Genomic DNA, 21,815 nt, shown 5'->3' with positions numbered 1-21,815 from the left:
CTAGTAGATTGCAACCAAATGAATACCGCTTGCCTTCCAACCATGCCGGAGAAACTAGTGTTTTGTTTGGCCTGTCTGTCTATAGAAACATGGTGGTTCAACATAGTGGAAAAAACAGCTTAGGTAACAAAAACAATGATTATTTTCAGGTGATTATACACTAATGAAAACATACTTAGAATTATTATATTCCCTTTCTGCCAAAAAATCCTCCAAAATGTATCACATTGGACATTTAAGTAAATTTTGCTTATATATTTTTTGCAGGACTAGTTCTGTATAGGATTTTTACAGTGTGGTATTAATACTGCCCATCCCTCCATGTGACTAAATTAAGTATTTAAATTGCTTAAAATATATGCTAGTTCATAAGCATGTACAGCTTAAACAATGCGTACAAGATATAAGAGAAGCCACTCAAGAAATGGTCCAAACAATCCCAGTTTACTCCACTATAGTACACAGTTTACAACAGTTCAAATGTCTTCCTCATCCACTGTTTGTCCTGACCTCAGCTTCATGATCACCTACCAGAAAGAAAACAGAAATAAAGTTAAGTTAATGTTTCAATGCTGCTATCAAACTCTGTAACAATTACCACACACACCTCTTTTAGCTGAGCGATCTCTTTGCTGTCCACGTGTCTCTGAACATTGTTGGTTATGGCTTTCACTCTCGTCGCGTAACTGGAAGGTTCGGGAAGTTCAGGTGTTATTTAGGAGTTTGTTAACATTCAAATAAACGGAAATATTAATATTTCTCCATCTCTTACACAAGAGATGTGAGCGTCTCATCGAGGTTGCACTCCGAAGGAGAGATGTTGACGATCATGAGGGTTTTGGCATTTCCACCCAGCGAGTCCTGCATCACCTGAGAGACGTGAAATACAAAGGTCGCTTAAGAAATCACAAGCAGCTCATTGTTCATTGCTACAAACTCGCATATGATGATTTTCAGCTCTACCTGCGTCAGCTTGCTATTCCTGTATGGTACATGGGGCAGTTCAGAAGACAAGGCTGAGATCACATCACCCAGAGCACTCAGAGACTTGTTAATGGAGTTGGCCTCCTGTAGAGGGGAGGGGGATTTAAAGAGGCCATGAGAAAATATCTTCTCATCTAATCATCCTCATAATTAAAACATACCATATGAGCAAACCTTTAGCTGGTGGTCCTTAGCACCAGTCTTGGCTGCTCTCTCACTGCCTGCCAGGTCCACGAGGCTCAGCTTCCCGGTGCTCACACTCCCATTGGTCAGATTCCTGCTCTCCACCATGATGCCAACAATGAGATGGGAGCGGGAACTCTCCACATTCATCTCTTGGGGAACACACACCACAAAAAAAAATCAAGCTCTGAATAGACTTTTGATTGTTGATGTTCAGATTTGATCTCAAATAAACCTCACAGATGTTGATCACAAATCCTTCACTTGAGAATCATATAAAACTAGGGTGTCTAGGTGCCCCCCTTTATGTGGGACTGCACAGTATTTTTATCCCATGTCCCATGTTCCACATATTGATTGGCTCTAGTTTTCAAAAGTCACAGATGCCTTTCTAAAATTAGAAATCGAATCAAATTTCTGAGCCACCACAAAGTCACAAACTATTCAGATTTAGGTCATAGTCCCGAGATGTAGAACAAAGTAGTTTAAAAATAGCTTTGTTCCAGCAGCTATCATTCAGATTAGAGTTCTTCTGGTTTTTACCTTATTTATTTCAGTGTTTTTTTATTGATCTCTCACTCTAAGTCCTGATTTTTAGAGCCTGGAGCACTTTCATCCTTTATCATGTTTATCTATTGTCTGAGTTGTTGAAACTGAGGTTGAATATGATGGAAACTATCACAAAGAAAAGGAAATGCAGCTAAAACAAAGGTTGTGAGATTGTGGAAGAACTAATAACTGGGTGAAGTTGACGGAAGGTGGTTCGAGGGGGTGTGACATGAAGCGACACAGTACATGTGAGTCTGACAAGAAATGTGTGGGACTGTAGCTTGCATAGTCTGTGTGTCCTACTGATTAACCAGAGGGTTACGTGTCCCACATAATCCCTCATAAACCCTCATGCATCTGGTCACCATGTGTAAAAAAGCAAATCCTCAAATTTGAGAATATTTGGCATTTTTCTCTTGATAAATGATAAATAAATGTCAGAATTGATGCATATTCAAACATTGAATCATCTAATAATACATGTTTATTATTTAAGTAAGTATATTTAGTACTTTAGTATCTAGTTCTTTGCATCTCCAGCTCCCTGTTCCTGTTCCTGTAGGACTGTGTGCATCTATAAAACAATGTTGCTCCTCTTCCTACAGTATGCTGATTCACAGTTTGGCCGCTCTGCCGCTCACCGCCCGCTCCAGTAATTATGTACCTAGCTGCTGTCCCTCACACTGACTGTAACTAACACGATTAATCCAAACCATTTAGCAGGGCCCTGTGTGAACTGGGCGGCATTGCACGGTATAGAGAACTCACTGGTGGCAGAGATGTGTCGGTTGGCGCAGGCCTGCTGGAACAGAGCGTAGAGTTCCTGGGCACTGGAAGCCTCCTTTGTCTCTGCTCCTTGCGCGAACACAACCCCCTTTCTGTTCCTCTTGATCTCCACCCGCCTGGCCTGGCCATGGGACTGAGGCTGTGCGTGGGCCTCACCAGGCAGGCTCACAAAGAGGTCCTGCAGCCTGTCGTTATACAGCTCCAGCATATAGGCCGAAACCTGAGGTAGAAGGAGGAAGACGCACCGGGAGAGAGAGGAAGAGAGTTGAGGGAGACAAGAGATTTTAGCATTATTCAGCTGAAATTTAGTTGTAATATTCTGTCTGTTACCTTGAAGTCGAATTTTGCGCTGTTCTCCCGTATGATATTGAATATGGCATTAAAGGATCTCGGCATGATTCCAGGGTTCTTCTGGTCCTTGTCCCCCACCATGGTGAAGGTCTTCCCTGAGCCCGTTTGGCCATATGAAAAGATACAGACGTTGTAGCCATCGATAGCCGACTGGATCAGCCTGTAGGGGGAAATATATCCTAAACTGCTGAGCTGACAGCATTTAAACATCTGGTTACAGCTGCCACCGTCAGTGTGTTGCCTATTGCAGTGAGTGGTTCCCAACCTGGGGGTCGGGACCGCCACTAGGGGTTGCCAAATCTTTACGGGTGGGTCGCAATTTTAAGGGGTGTCAGAAAACATGAAAAATATACACAGTAGGCCTAATCTAAGCATTTGGCTCATTTCTCTGTAAAAAACTAAATGAAAATGTCATTTTTAAAGTTCAGATTATTATTCAAGATAAGCTCTTTTAATAAATATCCTCGTTTAAACAACCAAAGAGCTGATAGCACAAGTAGAAGAAAACCCTGAATTTGCCAAAAAATAAGCCAATTAAGTTTATATGACTGTTAAAAATCCTATAAAATACATAATACAGACAGAACATTGTATAAATAGTTCCCTAAACAGGAAATAATCTGCTCAAAATGCATCCAAATCACTTGTTTTAAATACATTTCCTGCTGTTATGGAGTTCACTGTTTGGGTTCATTGTACAGTTTTGAATATAAAATGAAATATCCATAAAATATGTCACTTAAGGAAAAAGATTGGGAACCACTGCCCTATTGTATGTGACTGAAGTAACTGTACTTACTTCAGCTGAATTGGCACAAATTTGTACTATAAAATATCAGAATCTACAGAATGATACACACTTGGGGCTCATTATACTGTGTGTGTGTGTGTGTGTGTGTGTGTGTGTGTGTGTGTGTGTGTGTGTGTGTGTGTGTGTGTGTGTGTGTGTGTGTGTGTTCATTCATATATTCTCCCCTCTCACCTGTTGGTGTCGAGGAACAGGTCATCCTGGGAGGCTTCAGCACTGAACACCTTGTCAAACTGAAACTCCCGCTGCCCACGAGGGGGTCTCCACAGTGACAGAGTACTCATCTGTCTTCTCCACAACGATGGCTCCACCCTGCGCAACCTCGGCTCGGTTCGCCGGCCGAATCCGACAAAACACTCTGATTTTACCTAAGAAAAAAAAACCTAAACCTTACTAACAGCAAAAAGAAAAAGAGGGTTTAAACTGAGAAGGCCTCGTTTAATGTTATTATGTACCTTTCATGTCTTCCACCATGTTGTAATACTTCTTCCTCATTGTCCTTTCTGAAGTGTAGTTCTCAATTATTTTCTTTTTCTCATCTTTAACTTGCTTTAGCTTGAGGGAAGAGCATGGTGACACAGAGTTATGACCCTGAAGAATAGATGTAAAACATGTGATCGCTTACTAACATCAAAACATTTAACTTTGTGCATCTGGGAACTTAAAAGCATATAGAAAAGTCACTGGATTTGCTACAATATATTAAGAGTGTATGGCAGCTACATACATTAAAGAACCATTATATAGCAGCTGCAGCCATGATATAAATTATGCTTTTAATTTATCATAAAGGGCAGCTGGTGATATTTCCATCCCTGAGGCCTGACCTGACCTGGGATTTTGATGTGTGTGATAAAAGACCGACCTGATCCTGCAGCAAAAGAAGCTGCTGACCAACACTCTTCACTCCCTCTGTGGTTTGGATTGCCCCTCGTCCCAAGATGTCCTCCAGTTCTGTGACTGCATCACAGTCTGAACAACCATAAAATAAAACCACGGATATAAGTGATGCACCTTACACTCAGTGATGGCAACACTTCTGCAGACACAAAAGTCTGGTGTGTGAAGGTGAGCAGCTTTTAGAGATTAAAATTAACAGTAGAAGGACTGTGTAATGCATGATATGTGAATATATGTAATTCATTTACCGCTGGCTGCAGCATTATAAAAAATATATTTATTTACCATTTATTACAGGACTTTCTCCAGTTTTGAGGCAGTCCAAAGCCAACTGAGAGACCTCGTATCCCCTCACTGCTTCTTGTAGTAAAGACAAAGTTGACTCATATTCATCTGACCTGAAAAAGTGGAAGAAAATAATCTGAATCTGAATTAATATTATATTTCAGACAATTAAAGGAATATATAAATATTCAACACTTCTACATTGAGACTAGCTGTGTGTTATGTCTAACCCCTCTTGGTCAGTAGTCTTATCCTCTCTGCCAGTACTGTCTTCTTTGGCCATCTGTAGACGGTCCAGTTTTTCTCTGGCTTCGACCAAAGCAACCCGATTCTCCTCAATCATCTGGTCCAAAAGAGCTCTGGCCTCAGCCACTGCACTGCATATAACATGAGCCTAGAAAGTGGAACAAAGCAGTCTTTCACAACAAATATATTATAATTAAAGAGAGAAGTCTAAGAAAACAGAATGGACTATTTCCTGCCACCAAAGCAAAGCAGAAAATGCCGTATTTAAGGTCATTAGATGCACATGCAGCTGTAAGTTGGTGTACACACAGTTGAATGGGTTGAGCAGCACCTTGTGTACGACAGTGGGAAGCAGGACGCTGCAGGGAGCCTGAGGGACGGGGGGGACGGGGCTCCTCTCTGACTCCAGCAGCTCAGTGATCTCTCTCTCCCTCTGGTACAGGCTCTCTTTCAGCTCCTCCAGACGGGCTTTAGCCCCCTCCAGTGGCGGATCTGACTCATTGCAAGCCTGCAGATAGAACCACCTTAAAGGGTCAGTACACTCAAGTTGTTGTGTTTTTTTATAAGTTGATGTTTGAGAGATCCACCTCCGAAACTCCTGCTACCATTCAAATACGTACTTAATACATGTTTAATGTGATTATATGAGATTATAGTTTATCCCCTTCTTTGCATATTACGTTTTCTAGATATTGTCCTTCAGGTGTCTGAAGATTTTTGTTGCTTGCTTTGTTGTTATGTTTATAATTTTAGATCATGTACCTCAGGTATGGCTGCCATGGTAACTAATTCCAACCCACCACAGTCTGCTGTTGAGCTGGGAGCTCTTTGTTCTCTGCGCTTTCACTTTCCTCTGCAACTTCCTGCTGCTCCTGTGGTGGTACCGTCAACATTTCTTGGACTTTCCCTACTTCCTGTCGGGCCATTTGCAGCTCCCGCAGTGCTGTTCAGTGTCACAGGGCATTAAAATACTGTAGGTGTTATATGCAAAGGTCAGGGATTTTGCAGGTATGTAAAGGCTTGCAGACTCACTGGAGGCCTGGTGGCTGTGCAGGACATCCAGCCTGTTGGAGAACAGTTCCAGCATTTTGCTCTAAAAGAAAGAGGAACAAAGTTGGTCCAATAATTATGTAATGACATTTTGCTCAAGATAGCCACATGGGTGTGCTCTAGCTCAAAGGAAGAGATAGGAGTTTATGAAGTCTGCCAGATTCCTGTGCAACCTTTTCTCTGTGCCACTGCAGGACCTCCTCTTTACTCCTCCTCCTCTCAGCTCGCTGCTCCTCCAGCAGCTGCTCATTCTGTGCAGTCAAGGCCTGCAGGAAACAGGATGATGCAAGGAGAGAAGCATATAAATAAAGACATAAAGCGGTTTTATTGTTTCAACTCCATCTGTAACGTGTGCACAAACATGACTGATGCATAAAGTCAGATGTTTAGAGTTTGAGTGTAATGGAGAACCAGCAAGAGCTGCAGGAGTTGCAGGGAAATAAGCTTGATATTTAGTTAATAAGGGTGAAAACAGCACAGGGAGCTGGTTGGGTTTGAAATAAAGCACTGAGGGAAAGATTGACTGAAGATCACTGACCGCGACTCTCCTCTCCCAGTCAGCGTTCTTCCTCTCCACCTTCTCCTGGTAGAGGTCCAGGATTCTCCTCAGAGTGTTTAACTTGTTCTGGTAATGAGACCTGATCCTCTGCACAGTCCACTCCTGATCACACAATACGACCTGTATCACTGTTAAGAGTTACATAGATACACACACACACACACACACACACACACACACACACACACACACACACACACACGCCTCCTCACCTGGTTCTCTCGTGCTGTGATCTGAAAGTTCTCCTCCAGCTCCTGCATCATTTCCAGGTGTTTTCTCCTCATTGCTTCCATGTCCTCAGCTATCTGTTTTTGTATACAACACACAAACACACAAACACACAAACACGCACACACACACACATGGGCCTCACATACACAAAATGGCATCCTGGTAGCATGTATTGATCAGATGCCTTGCAGGGTCACACCAGCAGCATAAGGGCAGCCATGTGAGCATAAAGAAGAACACAACACAGTGTCTGACAGTGTCTTCATTGTGTGTCTGCATGCCCTCTCACTGAACGACTGGACAGTCACACGTCTGAAAAATATTCACTGTTTCATGAGATAAAATAAAGGTTATTTAATCTGTATTAGTTTATCTATAATAATCTGTAACACTTTATGATGAGGGTACTTTAATTATCATGACTTCATGCATGAAATAGAATGAATTCATTCATGTAGTACCTAATGAATTTTCAGGAATGTAAAGGAATTAACAGTATCTCATGCAAGATAAGGCAAGAACTGAGGTATTTAAATCACTTTGATTTGTGACCAATTAATGATGTTCATGGGTCAGCAGTTAAAGGGACAGTCATAGCAGTGTATCTGTATTCTGTTGAAAGTGTTGTTATCATGATTAATCATTCATTTTATAAACTAAATATCCTTCTTTAAGGCATTACTGTTTAAGTCTTCTTATTATATTTATGTAAATAAATACACTTATACACGCTGTTTTTTGGCCTGTCCTTTTAACTGCAAGCATCATTAATAACTAAGAAATCACAATTATTGAAATACCATAGTGGTTGCATTAATTAACATATGTTCTTGTGTGTAATTTCCATACATTTTTGACATATTTGCTGAAACTTTCACTAAATGCTGACAGTAGAACATGAGACAGATAATCTGATTATCCGAAAGCACAGACAGCAATCAGCTATCTTTTCTCCGCTCTGATGGGTTGTGTTTGTACAGAAACAGTGGATTCTTACAAATGCAATGCATTAGGAGGGATTTTTCCCACAGATTATCTGTCTCATGTTCTACTCTCAGTATTTAGTGAAGGTTTAAGCAAATATGACAAAAAGTTATATATATAAATGTTGCCTACTGTGGCTCTAAGTCTTGAATCAAGCCATGAGATACTGATCATCTTGTACATTCCTACATAGTTCATGTACTATGAATTCATTCCTTTTCATGCATTGTATGTATGATTTCATGATAATTTATGTACCCTTAATTACCATAAAGTGTACCATATAATGTTTATATGCTCTGGTAGTTTGGTAGTTTGCAAGGAGCTGATTCTGTTATTAAACATACAGCTGTGGGATACATGGCACTTAATTTTGTGCTGCCTTCCTGATACAATGCTCATTATTTTACCTGAGTGACGCAGAGTTCAGCTGACTCATAAGGGATATATATCTTGAAATCCTGTGACCTCTGAGCTTCTGCATCACTGCTATCTGACAGCTGAGATTCTGATGAGCCTGCAGAAATAACATGCAGGCATGGGCTGAAAATGATGGGCAGTAACCTCCAACAGCTTCTATATATACCTGCAGTATCTTTCAACCTCATCATCATTCATCCCCTCTACACACAGTCATCCCTCCTCCACATATTTCATTTCATCCTTTTACAGCACCTCGGATGACCTCTCGTCCGGGGTGTTTTCTGCGATCGGCGCCGATCCAGCGTCTGAACGCATCCCACCTCCTCATCCATAGAGGTTTGTGTTGAATGACAGCTTGAACAACGAAGCAAATGTTGGAGAACAGTTGGAAACAGCTTGGAGAAAAGAAAGAGTAACAGCAAGTCTTATAACACATATTGTTCAATTATCTAATTCATTTGCATTGTAGTGAATGTGCTCTGTAATTAGAATTGCAGCACATGCTCTTTTACAGTAAACAGTGGCAACTTAAACCCTCATAATAATAAATATTCAGTTACATGGTGATAATAGTGTACAGATGAATGCCAAACTCATTTTATTGGGTTGATTAGCTCATACATTGCACCTCCAGCTCTCTGTGCATTTGTGTGTGTGTGTGTGTGTGTGTGTGTGTGTGTGTGTGTGTGTGTGTGTGTGTGTGTGAGAGAGAGAGAGAGAGAGAGAGAGAGAGAGAGAGAGAGAGAGAGAGAGAGAGAGAATGTGTATAATTGGGCCAAACCAAACAAACCAGTAATACATACTGGATTTTTTAAAAATAAAATCAGTTCCCTTGCCAGTTTTTCCAATGGAAAACTGATTTGTTCAGTATAATTGTTTATAATGCATTTAATCCTTTTATTGCACTCACATAAATGAGATTCTCAGAATAAAAAAAAACACATAAATCTCAGAGAAACATTTTATTTATTTGATTTAAAACACGTTTTACATCTTTATGAGGGATTAGCATGCAGTTTATTGTCCATTTACATTTCTGAATATTAGTTATGTTAGTCCCTGTTTATTTTCATTTAAATAAATAAATAATTTATCCACCAGTGAGGCCAAACTTGTGTAAAATGTTGACACATTGCAAATATTTCATCACTCTCTGTCTCTCACATTCCCATCCCACCCTCTCCCCTCTTTGTTTCCTCATACAGGAATGTGGGCGTGCCGTCATGCTGTTACTTTCCTCCCCGAAACACCTTTTAGTAGAAAAACAGAAATGATGTCAGGAATTACAGGGAAAGGTTGTTAGTATAAAAAAATACTCGGGTTGTCTTCTGTCTGAGCTTGAAAGCAGGCAAAGGGTGAAACCCTGAAGGCCTAATGTTGTAAATCTTGTGCAAAGAAAACTACAGTTTACACCTCCAGGATTGCATGTGTGTGTATGTTAGTGGGTTTACTGGTCTGACCTGCACTGCTGTCCTCATACTGGTCAAACTGTGTGTTGTGAATTATTGGACACGGCCTCTCGTCCTTCAGCTCTGGTACACAGCCCGGTAAATCCTCCAGCACCTGCACTGCCACCGGGACCCGTCCAGGCCGCAGGGACACGACGGGGTCCTCAGGGCAGGTAGACCTGTTAGTCGTCTCCCAGGCGACTGAGAAAAATGTAGAAGCAAATTCAGATACAGAGTACAAAGAAATATAAGAATTGTTGTGTTTTTGTTAGCTTAAAATGAGCTGTTTGCAGTTTGCTATGTCAGTAGCTCAGAATGGACAAACACTGGCTCTCGATAGGGGCTTTTGTGTTTTGTGGCCACAGTAGTTCCTCCTACACACTTCACAGTCTGTTCTCATTCCCACGACTTCAAATACTAATAGTGTTCAGTTAGTTGCAATCTGCAACGTCATCACAAGATGCCACGAATGTTGATGGTCGTATGAAGATGAGCAGTTCAGATAAAAAAGAAGCTCCAGCAGGAAGACAGATATTCAGGTAATGAAAACATCTGGACAGAAGATGGTGGAGCTTAAAGTGACATAATGCAGCCATCAGTTCAGTCTTTATATCTTTTGTATACCTCTGCATGCATGCCATTGAAATCTGTAAGAACACACACAAAACATTTCTGCAGCAGCTAGAGTGACACCAGCTGGTTTGTTATCTAAAGATAAAGATAAGTGTGCATACGCCGGCCTATTAGCACACGTGCTTGCAAGGTCTGGTTCTACTGTACCCGGCTGGCCTTCATATCCAGATCTCCAACCAGACCCTGCCAGGAACAATGAGTTATGTTTGTTCTGATACACTGACTGCACCGCTGCTTCTCAACGGAGGCAGCCAAGCAGCTGAAATATTTAAACCTCGTCTAACTTCACCTGTTTATCACTCAGAGCGGCTTATTCTACAACATACAACCTGATATGTGATACAGAAATTAACATTAGTTGTTGGTGTGTTTTACACTCACGTTGCTTGCCTGCAGGGGCCACAGAGTGATGTCTCCCTACTTTCTTTCCCAGGAAAGTCAGTGAATAAGATCCATTGTCAGCTCCAGAAGAGTTTACATACATTGTGTATTTACTGTTTGTGATGTTCTTATATTTGGTCTTTTTAGGAGAGAATTTGCAACTGGATCAAAATCTGCAGAGAAGAAAGGGTTAAAATAATTTTAAGGCAACAGAAGAAGAAAGATTTGAATGCATATGCAACTGAAAATCCCAAAATATTTTAATCTACATTATGAACTCTTGTTCAACCCTCAAACTATTCGCAGATGTCAATAAGCACACACAGCAGATTCACTCTGGGAGTTGAATCCTTTTGTCAGCCTCTCCAAGCTTTTCTAAGCTACAAGCTTCACAACAGGAAAAACTGAAAATCCCAAAGTTTGAGTGTCTTTTTGTTTTTTAAATTCCCTGATTTCACAGTGCTACATAAGAACAAATCATAGGGAATTGGCACAATGCCAGTTCTTTTAATGAATAAAGTGATTTGAATTGATTGAAATATGTGAGCTTCACTGTCATGAAACTGAACTAAACAGTCCAAAATATCCATATGAATTAATCACCTTTAAGAAACTGAAAGAAAAGGCTAGATGAGAAAAGGCCTACCTGGTCTGGGAGCAGATCAGATCCCTCCGGTGTGATTCAGTCCCGTTTCGTGCTGCTGTACTGACCAGGAGGACGCGTCGGTCCCGATCTCTAAGGGGAACCAAACTCTCAACAGTCTTTAAATATTAAACCTGCAGAGATGGAGTTTCACCAGGTACTGGCTTAAACCCCACAGAGCCCGCTGCTGGTAAAAAGATGCCCCCAACAGTCCTCAGGTTTCCTGTGTGTAAGATACAGATTGTAACTGGATGCTCTCTCACACTCACACTCACGTATAGTTCATACACACACACTCACTTCGCTCTCTTGTTTGTGTTTGTTTTCCTGGAGACCCCAAGCTTTCCTCTACTGTTAGAGTCAAGGGGATGGGGTGAAATAGTAGTGTAACAGGAGTATCTGGATATTTTCTTCACGCATGTTTCAGACATTCTGCTTTATATTATCATATAGTTGATACTGTATCTGTAAGAAGAAGTAATTGTGGAATAAAATCAATCTCATGGTCATTGCTGCTGCTGATTAAAGGTATTGTTCTCTCTCTCTGCTGTTCTTGGCAAAGCTCTTCCATGAGGATTTCCTTTCTTTTTTTAGACAAAGAGGCTCATTTGCACTTTTGGACTACAGCTTGAGCATCTGTTTAACACACCTTACTTAGAGATAAATCCACCCATGATGCCACTTTAATGAAAATACAGCTTTGGGCCTTCCTTCCTTTTTCACAATCCAAACCCTGCCCTGACCATATTCGACTCTGGAGTGGTCACTTTGGCAAATATGGAAACAAATTGAGCTGATAAACACATATTTACTGATCATAGGGGCGGCAGCAGCTCAGTGTGTAGGGACCACATTATGGAGTGTGGACTGGTAGCTGGAGAGGTGCCAGTTTCACCTCCTGTCCACTGCCAAGGTGCCCCTGAGCACCTAACCCCAAAAAACTGCTTGTAGGGGGCTGCTAACGTGCTAACATCACTCCACCATCTCTCTGTTTGCATGTCCAAAAGCCCTGCATGTGCATGAGCGTGCATTTCAGCCTGTGTGTGTATAAAAGTAAAAAGAGTGAAAAAGGAATTTCTCAATTCTTAATAAAGTAAAATCTTATCTTTACAGGTTTTTACACCTACGAGGAATGTGTCCTGGTGCATTGGTGCATAAAATATACAAATATACAACAGCAAAAGGATGTCTTTTAGTACGGTGTTATATTACAAAGGTTTTTATGGACGTCATCAAAGGCCTGTGAAGCCTTGATTGTTTGACTGAGTGATGACACAGTATGACTGGGCTCAAACGATGTAGTCATCCCTTTAGACGTGTCATTATCCTGACTGTTAACCTCAACTGTGTGAAAGCATCACCCTCTGTTGAGGCACGTAGGCTGCAGGTAGCGTCAGGCCCACGACTGTGCAGCCATGACAACATGCCACACCTTAAAGACACTCTGTTACCTCATCACACTGAAGGCCGACACTTTAGGTGGTCTTTGCTCAGTCGTTCCTATACAGGTATTGTAGATGTGAATAGGTGAACTAGTTCCACAGATCGATACACAGTGGGGTCGTTTGTTGTCTCAGGTAACCTCCTGATAACATTTTTGCAAGAGGAGAGATAACATCAGGAATGTGAAGGGAAAATATTCTCAACAGTGAGATTCTAGCTATGAAAAGCATGTCCATATACAGCCATAAACACAAACAGTGTTGCTAAGAGTTATGTTTACTTCCACTGAGCTTCCACCAAACACATTAATAGAAGCAAAGTGGCCAGAGTGATAGGGGAATTTTTAAAGTACCACTCCACTCAAAAATCAATTATTCTTGTTGTTGGATGTTTGAGCTTCACTGTGCAGAACAATGAGTTTGACACATTTATCTGCTGAAAGTCTGATTTTAAGGAGCGGAGCCTGGGAACATGTGACTTTACAAATAGTTTGGAAGTGCACAAACACTGAGAATGTGAGAATATGTGAGTTTACAGTGAAGTAGGAGACATCTTGTGTCCAGCAGGAAAACTTTAGGTTGGAATGGTAGATGTCTTATTAAGGATTTTAACATGGAAATTAAATGTGGAAATACTTATCAGACATATATTATTGTCCCAAGCAGACTATTTGTTTATATGTCTTAATACATGTCTGAAGGGGATCTTTAAACTATTGTAGCAAAAGTGTTCAAAATGGTTAATATTCACTTGTAGGAAAAAAAATAATTTATAAAAAATATGAAGCTTATAATAAAATAGATGTCTCAAATTAAACATTACAATAGATATAAATTCCTCTGTAGGAATATATTAGTAATGTTGCATCGAGACCCTCATAAGCACAAAAAGTACAATAAAATTCATCATAAACTTTTCCCTAAGTCCCAGATGTATTCTAAGTATTAGTGATTTTCCACGAAATCCCCATTTTTATGAAAGATTAAGAGCTGAAACTTGATCGGCAGATGTTTTCAAGTAAGCAGCGCGACTGTTTTAAATCTGTCGGACAAACTCTTCCTACTTTTTTTACGCACGGCTGCGGTGGATCTCCGCTGCGCTCTGAGGTGGCAGGCAGCGGTTCAGTCCAATGGCAGCTGTGGAGGGGAGTGTGGGCAGGACCCGTTACTAGGTGGGGTTTATCATGGGTATAAATATACTCTCTGCCTCTACAACGCCCCTGGAAACCTCAGTGAGACTAACTTCTTCCCTCTCAGGCCACACGGTAAGTGGTTTTCATTCGATAGAAATCTCTAATCTGTTCTACGGCTTTTTAGTTTTTAAGAGTTTGTTGAAGTTTGGTGTGAGATTTGATGTCTGTCACTCACTTCTCCTTCACGGTATTGATGCAGTCTCTTGAGGGTGTGGTTGGAAAGACAGCGGCGACAGTTTTTGGATTTACACATTTGACGCAAGTGTTGTTTGAGCTGCTTTAATAATTACGCAGCAGATCTGCCACTAAAGCACATTTAAAAGGAGACCGGATCTATAACCTACCCTATAATGTATTGTATATCCATATCAGAGCTGAGCGTGGGTGTGGCCAAGCAATCTCCACATGCTTGCCATTATGAAAAACCCCCTAACATAAACCTACAGTAAATATGCAGAGGCTTGTTCTCTCCAGGAGTGGATGAAGGAAAAACAAACATGATTTCTTTCTTTCTGTCTTTTTGCTAACAAGTTTTAAATAGATAAGAACGCTACCAGTACAGTAGAATCAATAAAAATGTGATAATGTCTTCTTTGGAAACCAGTGTGTTCAGTGGTTTTATCACCTTCTTTCTTTCTCTAATCAGACTTACAGTCTAAACATTATATCTTCTCTCTTCTCTTCTCTTCTCTTCTCTAATGCTGTTTCCTTTCCCTTACAGACAGACTCCAGCGTCCCACCATGTCTTTCATCAGTGCCTTCTTGCAGCAGACGGTCTATATGGGCATGCCCGATGACTCAGTACGTTTACTCTGTGGTTCTGTTCCAGTTGCTAAGGCCCTGTTTTTTCCTTTTTTTCCTCTTCCTGTGGTATGTTCGGGTGGAAAAATTTACCAGGCAGAGTTTGGAGCGAGCCAGAGAGAGGCGTGTTAGAGGACAGTGAGGGGAAAATGAATGAATGAGTGGGGAGTTTAAAGGTGGAGGGGAGGAAAAAGGAGTGGAGCAGAGAGATAAGATGAAGTGTTATTAAAGTGAAAGGGAGCCTAACGATTATATGCAATGAGAAAGATGACCATACTCAGTCTTGTGAGAGTGTGACTCATAGGAGCAGGAATTTGTGCCCCTCCCTTTATAAACCCTGCAAACAGAACAAAATGCTACTTCTGCTTTTCCCTGATTTCTTAAAGTGAACTAAGTTTCACAAGTTTATCCTGCATGATTTCAGTCTGCGCACTCTGGCTGTTATCCTTGAGTTCAGTCCAACAGGGGCGTGTACAGGCACTCTAAAAGGCAACGTCATGGTCTTTGGAGGCATGAAGGCATAAAATCTGTCACAGTTATCTTCTTTTATGTCTTTGTTTGTATTATACGCTACGGTTTCTTTAACTAAAGAGCACTTTCGCTTCTCAGGCATCTGAAAAATGCACCTTTTGCACCCGGCCTCATGCCCACCTCTGTAAGCAGAAGTATCTACCAAACACACACTAATCTCTGTTCTGTCTCTGAAGGTCCTGAAGAACGAGGGGACGGTGACTGCGGCTGCCAATTTCAGCCCCAATGGCGATGCAGCAATCTTGGACAAGGCCATCAAGGCGAAAGGTGAACTTAAGAGGCAGACAGGGAATCCGTGCAGCGTGTGTGAACATGTCTTGGCTTTGTATTGTATCTCTGTTAGACGTATGACATGCTGGCCTCTGTAAGAATCTTAACTATGTAAACACCTTCTGCTGGCCACAATGTGCCATTGCTACTAACAGAGTCATTGTGGAAGGAAGTCTCACTCTTCTCTTTGTATGGGCCCTCGCACTGAAGTACTCCACTGATTCATATATTCGTCTTTATCATACAGATGCAGAATAATAGAGATGATAACTTTGCTTAACAACACCTCATTTGTGCAGGTGTGGATGAGAACACCATCATCGAAATTCTGGTGAAGAGGAGTAACGAGCAGAGACAGCAGATCAAAGAGGCTTACCAGCAGGCCAGCGGCAAGGTGATTACAATGAAACAGAGATGTTCACCGCCTAAAGTTTGGCATTATGGTCGTCGTCATGCTGGCGGTGACGTACTGCGAGTTGAGCTGCTCTCATTGGCTGCACAGTTTCGACTCTTCCGTAGCAGAAAAAACAATGGCGGCTTCCCTGGTCACACATGTTCTTGTATTACAGATAAACAGGAGATTAAAATATGTTTCTGAAATGATTTTAAGCAGGAAATAGTCAACGCAGTAACAGAATCTTTATTCATATGTGATCAGCACTGCCTTAGACTAGTGATTTATACCATAAACGCATTAGGAAACTGTTAACTGAGCTAATAAATCAAGTAAGAAATCATCTAATTTCTCCATAAGACTCAATACTATCGGCTTTTTTGTGCAGCCAATGCAGCTGCCCCCTGCTGGCCATTACATAGAATGCATGTTTAGGACACCTTGCGTTGGAGACACATTGTTTCAAAAGGCACACACACAATCACATGTGACTCAAACACTATATTTACTGACCGTAGTCTCTGGAATCGGCACTGAAGAACGCTCTGAAGGGAGATCTGGAGGATGTGGTGTTGGCCCTGCTGAAAACACCCGCCCAGTACGACGCCCAGCAGCTGAAACTGGCTATGAAGGTACACACACACACACACACACACACACACACACACACACACACACACACACACACACACACAGATGACTCTACTAATGCTCAGTAAGCACATTTGAGGCGAATGCTTTGGCCTCACCATCATCTGTTTGGCGTGTAGTGACATCCACCCACTTCCACGTATTCATGTACTGTTTTCTTAACAGGTGTGTTTTGTTTGAGTTGGGCCAAGAATAAGTGGTCTTTCTTTGTATCAATCTGTCTATCCATGCATCTCTTTCTCAGGGTCTGGGCACAGACGAGGACACCCTGATAGAGATTTTGGCTTCCAGGAACAACAGAGAGATCCTGGAAATAAAGAGAGTCTACAAGGAAGGTGCATGCAGACAAATTTTAAGCAACAATTTTTTAGTTTCATCAAGCTAGTGTTCATAAATAGAAAGGATACAACATGTGACAATGAGTAATCACAGCCTCTGGGATATGGGGGAAGGTTTAAACATGAAGAAAAGCAACTCTATTTGTGAGTTTTGAACATGGTTTTATATCCTTGATGTTAATGTTTCTTTGATTTCTTTTTCCAAGAATACAAGAAGGACCTGGAGGATGACATCAGGTCTGACACTGGCGGGGATTTCAGGACTGCCCTCCTTGAGCTCTGCAAGGTGCGTGCTGTCACACGCTTGCACCAGGATGCGTTAAGTTCTGAGGCAACACAACACTCCCTGCTGTAGCTGCTGCAGTGACAGTGGTTTATATAAACTAAACAAGCTCACTCCCTCGATACACGCACACACACGCTAACACAACACGAGTTAATAACTGGGCCTTTTATGTCTTCATATCATCTCACAATGGAAAACACAGTACAAACTGAAGATGCTGAACATCAGTTACATTGTAAATGAGGTCAAAAGTTGTATTTTGATAAAATAGGAACTTTTTGGGGTTTTTATTGCCTTTGTTTAATCAAACCAGGGCCGCTGCAGTCAGGACAAACAAATACTTGTCTGCATTAAACAGTCTGGCGGGTAAATTCATCTCGTAATCAACCTTTTTCTTTGTGCTTATTGTTCTTGTTAAATCTTGTGTCCACTCTCTATTGGATGAAACACCAGTTCTCACTGGTGGAACGGTAAAAAGAAAATTAATAAATGTTTTTAAAACCATATAATAATATCAAATTTAATGAGCTTGCTACCTAGTCATGTACTGTGTGCACGCATACCAAGGTTATTATAGTTAACTTAAACTAAACAAAAAACTAAAACTAGGTGTAAAATTTTAGTTAACAGTGAAATAAAGAAAAATAGACCTTAGAAAAACTGACTGAAATTATATTGTGTACTAAATGAAAATATACAGGAAATGTCTTTAGTTTTAGTCTTTGTTAATTTGTCGACACAGCTAGCATGATGAGGCATTGTGTTTATGTTTATTGAGACTGGGATGTCTCTATGACTGTGAGTCAGTGTGTTTTATATTGTAATATCTATTCTGAACTTCCTCAGTCTTGCCCCTGACAAATACTCCCCCATTTTATAATGAGTCAAAGTAAAACTAACACTGAAACTAATAAAAACTAAACTAAAACTAAACATTTTTCAATAAAAACTTAACTGAAGCGAGCAAACCCACTCTGGGGCTGAACTGAAAACAAAAATTAAAAATGGAATAAAAATAAAAACTAATAAAAAATACAAAACTATCATAACTCTGATGCAAACGTCCATGATTAGTAAAGTTTAAGGGCCAGTTCTAGAGCTTCCTGTTTGAACAGTGGCTGGCAACAGTTAACAATAAATAATCTTATTATTAGAAATAAACCTGCTTCCTGTTCCTGAACTGACTGCAGCTATTTTCTGAGGTGATATCTCTCACATTTCCTGTTTGAGTCAAAGTAGAGTAACTCTAATCTTAAAGCTCTTACCATTATTCTCTATTTACATTGGTCATGTTCAGCTCTGTGAAGTTGCCTTTACTCTTCATCACAGGCCGGCAGGACTGAAGGAGTTTGTGAGCAGCTGATTGACAGCGATGCCAGGGCTCTGTACGAGGCCGGGGAAGGGAGGAAGGGCAAAGACAGCTCTGTATTCATCGACATCCTCTTGAGCAGGAGTGCCGCTCATCTCCGTAAAGGTTCGCTGCCCCGCCCAGTAAAGTCAGTTTTTTTGTGCCCTTTGTTCCTGTCAGATCTCACACTCACATTCTCCTCTCCTTCAGTATTCGAAAGGTACTCAAAGTACAGCAAAGTGGACGTGGCCAAAGCTATCGACCTGGAGATGAAGGGAGATATTGAAAGTTGTCTCACAGCAGTAGGTAAAGGCACAAACTTCAACTCCTACTTTATTAAAGGTCCAGGGTGTAACATTTAGTAGGATCTATTGGCAGAAACAAATAAAATATAATATTCATAGGTATGTTTTCATTATAGTATTAATCACCTGAGACGTTTTCATCTACAGACTATGCCTGGCCACCCCTAGTTTGGTGTCAATTTCGATCAAATTGAACACGTTAATTTAGATTATTTTTTTAAATAATGTGTTAAAATTAACACATATTTAATGAGCTGACATGTTAGGCTAAATGATAGGATCAAGTTCGGTGAAAAAAGAAGAAAATGTCTGATTAGGAAATAAAACAATTTATAGATTTCTAATGTTTTTGAGTTCAAATACCTTTATTTGGGTGCTTCTATGTGATTGATTGCCACTCCATGAATATTTTTCTAGATCTGCCCCTGGATGTTTCTACAGTAGCCCAGAAGGGACAAACCAAAAACTGGCTCTCGATAGAGCCGTTTGTGTTTTTGCTGTTTCACTGCCACCATAGTTTCTCCTTTATACTTGGAAAGGAAGTGAGTTACAGTCTGCAACTACACCACTAGAGGCCACTAGATCGTACACACTGGACCTTTTTAACTGAGCGTTCATGCAGTGATTTTATACACAGATTTAAACTTGAATTCATCTTTTAAATAACCACAGTGAAGTGTGCTGGAAGCAGGCCTGCGTTCTTTGCTGAGAAGCTCTACTTGGCCATGAAGGTACTGCATTTATAGGCCCCTTAGAACATATTTAAAAATACATGCAGGATACAGTGCCTGCTGCCTAAGACCTGCAATGACTGACTCCTTTCTGCCCTTCAGGGTAAAGGGACCCGCAAAGCTATCCTGACCCGCATCATGGTGTCCCGCTCTGAAATTGACATGGAACGGATCAAGGATGAGTACAAGAAAAACTACGGCAAAATCCTCTACCAGGATATTCTGGTGAGCAAACATCCGACCACTTATAGTAACAATAAACCCATCCAACATGTCAGAACCTGCTCAGGTTCTTTTGTGGTTTACATGAGTCTTTTATGTCTTTTCAGGATGACACTAAGGGAGACTATGAGAAGATTCTGCTCGCCCTCTGTGGGGATGAAAAATAATCGGCAACCAGTGGGATCAAGGCTCATACAACTGAAGATCCAGCAGCGAGTCCAGCTGTGGAAAATCACCTATAATCTCTTGACACACATTGTGCCCCTGTGCTCTTGTGGAGAACTGACATTTAGAAAATATATAAACAGCAACGATGAGCAAAGATTAACGTGGAATCGGCACTGCTTCAGCAGATATTTCCTCTCCCAAGCTATTCCATTTCATTCCTTATTTCTGCATAGATCTGATAGCAGCGTGCCAGTGGACCAATGCTCTTGGACAGACTTAGCTTCATAATCATTAGAGTCTCATAACTGGTGCTCGAAGACAAGCTGATGTCGCTGATCACAGTGCAGCTGCTGACAGATGTATACAGATCACACAATGTGCTTATCATATTCAGCGGCAGCAGTAGGCGAACCCTTGAAGGAGCTTGGATATCTTGCAAATAAAAGCTTTTTGTATGAAGGCTCATCTGACTGGTTTTGCTTTCTTTGCACATGTACATAGTGTACATGTACTATACACTGATAGTATATGATAGGTACTGACCACTGCAGACCGGGAACATCCCACAAGAGTTGCAGTTTCTAGCCGTCATAATGTGGTCCTTGTCAAAGTCGCTCAAATCCTCTCGCTGCCCATTTTTCCTGCTTCTAACACATCAACTAGAGGACCAAATGTACACTTGCTGCCTGATATATAACGAGATAATCAGTGTTATTCACTTTTACCAATCAGTCATAACGTTATGGCTGATGGGTGTGTACTATTAGTACATTGCATTATATATAAAAACTAGATTAAAACAACAACCTAACTATTATAAGTTAACTGTATATTTGGGCTCAGAATTAACCGCAAATCCATAATACAGAAATCAGGATGTAACACGATTAACACAGAAGTCTCAATGTGCAAACATGAACAATGAATGTAAGCACACATAATGGGTGATAGACTAATGGAATACTGCTACACCAACTCAAGTACTGCACTAAAGTACACATTTAATGTACTTGTCCTTATTTGAGTAATTTCTTTTCATGTCTGTTTGTACTCGATCTACATTTCAGAGGAAAGTTTTGTATTTTTTTTACTTAACTACAACTTTAGTTACTTTACAAATGCATACAAAACATATATAGAGCTTAGAAAATCTGATGCTTTGGAATAAATAACCCAACAGTACATAAAAATATAGCTGATATAAGTGATTTTTATACAGAAACATTTCATGGTTCCAGCTCCACGATTGTGAGGGTTTGCTGCTTAACCTTTTTATTTTTTATTGTTTTAATAATAAAAGAATATTTTTGGGTTGGGGTTTGTACTGAACAAACATCGTGAAGGTGTCACTTCTGAACTTTTTGATGGCATTTCTCACTATTTTCATATTTTTACAGATCAAACAATTAATTAATGAAGAAACTAATCTGCTGATTAATCCATAATAAATAGTTCCACCTCAACCAACTACAACAATAAGATTCTGCTATTACATTAGGTAGTGATCTAATGACAAAGGGGGTATTTTACTGCATTGAGTACTTTTACTTTTAATACTTAAAGTAAATTTTCCTGATTATACTTACATACTTTTACTTGAGTAACATTTTCAATGCAGGACTTGTTTTAAGTATTTTTACAGTGTGGTATTAGCAGGCTTGGGGAAGTAATGGATTACATGTAACTGTTAT

The 21,815-nt window shown here is 40.6% G+C and overlaps 2 protein-coding genes across 4 annotated transcripts; one reads left to right on the top strand and one right to left on the bottom strand.

Moving 5' to 3' along the window:
• Positions 1-437: 437 nt before the first annotated feature.
• On the bottom strand, positions 438-12,583 carry si:dkey-96l17.6 (uncharacterized). Its single transcript, XM_051422976.1, is given in 12 exon segments — positions 438-527; positions 608-686; positions 773-870; positions 964-1,068; positions 1,159-1,319; positions 2,485-2,722; positions 2,833-3,013; positions 3,836-3,918; positions 3,920-4,029; positions 9,806-9,988; positions 10,802-10,974; positions 11,448-12,583. Coding segments are annotated over 11 exon segments (1,392 nt in total). The 5' UTR covers positions 10,905-10,974; positions 11,448-12,583; the 3' UTR covers positions 438-476.
• Positions 12,584-13,999: 1,416 nt separating this feature from the next.
• anxa1a (annexin A1a) lies at positions 14,000-20,587 on the top strand. Of its 3 annotated transcripts, none has more exons than XM_051423044.1 (12): positions 14,001-14,151; positions 14,801-14,880; positions 15,588-15,678; positions 15,981-16,075; positions 16,594-16,707; positions 16,971-17,061; positions 17,271-17,350; positions 18,680-18,824; positions 18,909-19,004; positions 19,676-19,734; positions 19,837-19,959; positions 20,064-20,587. In XM_051423044.1, exons 2-12 carry the CDS (start codon positions 14,821-14,823, stop codon positions 20,121-20,123), a joined length of 1,014 nt encoding a protein of 337 aa, XP_051279004.1. In that variant the 5' UTR covers positions 14,001-14,151; positions 14,801-14,820; the 3' UTR covers positions 20,124-20,587. The 3 variants fall into 3 exon arrangements, with proteins under 3 accessions (XP_051279006.1, XP_051279004.1, XP_051279005.1); XM_051423045.1 differs by having other exon boundaries at positions 14,099-14,151; positions 14,805-14,880; XM_051423046.1 differs by lacking the exons at positions 19,837-19,959; positions 20,064-20,587 and having other exon boundaries at positions 14,000-14,151; positions 19,421-19,724.
• The last annotated feature ends 1,228 nt before the right edge of the window (positions 20,588-21,815 follow it).

Source organism: Dicentrarchus labrax, unplaced genomic scaffold (genome assembly GCF_905237075.1).
Source record: "Dicentrarchus labrax unplaced genomic scaffold, dlabrax2021, whole genome shotgun sequence".
Lineage (NCBI taxonomy): Eukaryota > Metazoa > Chordata > Actinopteri > Moronidae > Dicentrarchus > Dicentrarchus labrax.
The sequence above is the reverse complement of the archived record's forward strand: the minus strand, read 5'-3'. Positions and strand labels throughout refer to the sequence as shown.

Bases quoted from the DNA above. Each gene is read 5' to 3' on its own strand.
- anxa1a (XM_051423044.1), top strand. From the start codon at position 14,821: ATGTCTTTCATCAGTGCCTTCTTGCAGCAGACGGTCTATATGGGCATG. The intron at 14,881-15,587 runs GTACGTTTACTC...CTGTCTCTGAAG, and splicing joins TGGGCATGCCCGATGACTCA to GTCCTGAAGAACGAGGGGAC. The intron at 19,735-19,836 runs GTACTGCATTTA...TCTGCCCTTCAG, and splicing joins AGCTCTACTTGGCCATGAAG to GGTAAAGGGACCCGCAAAGC.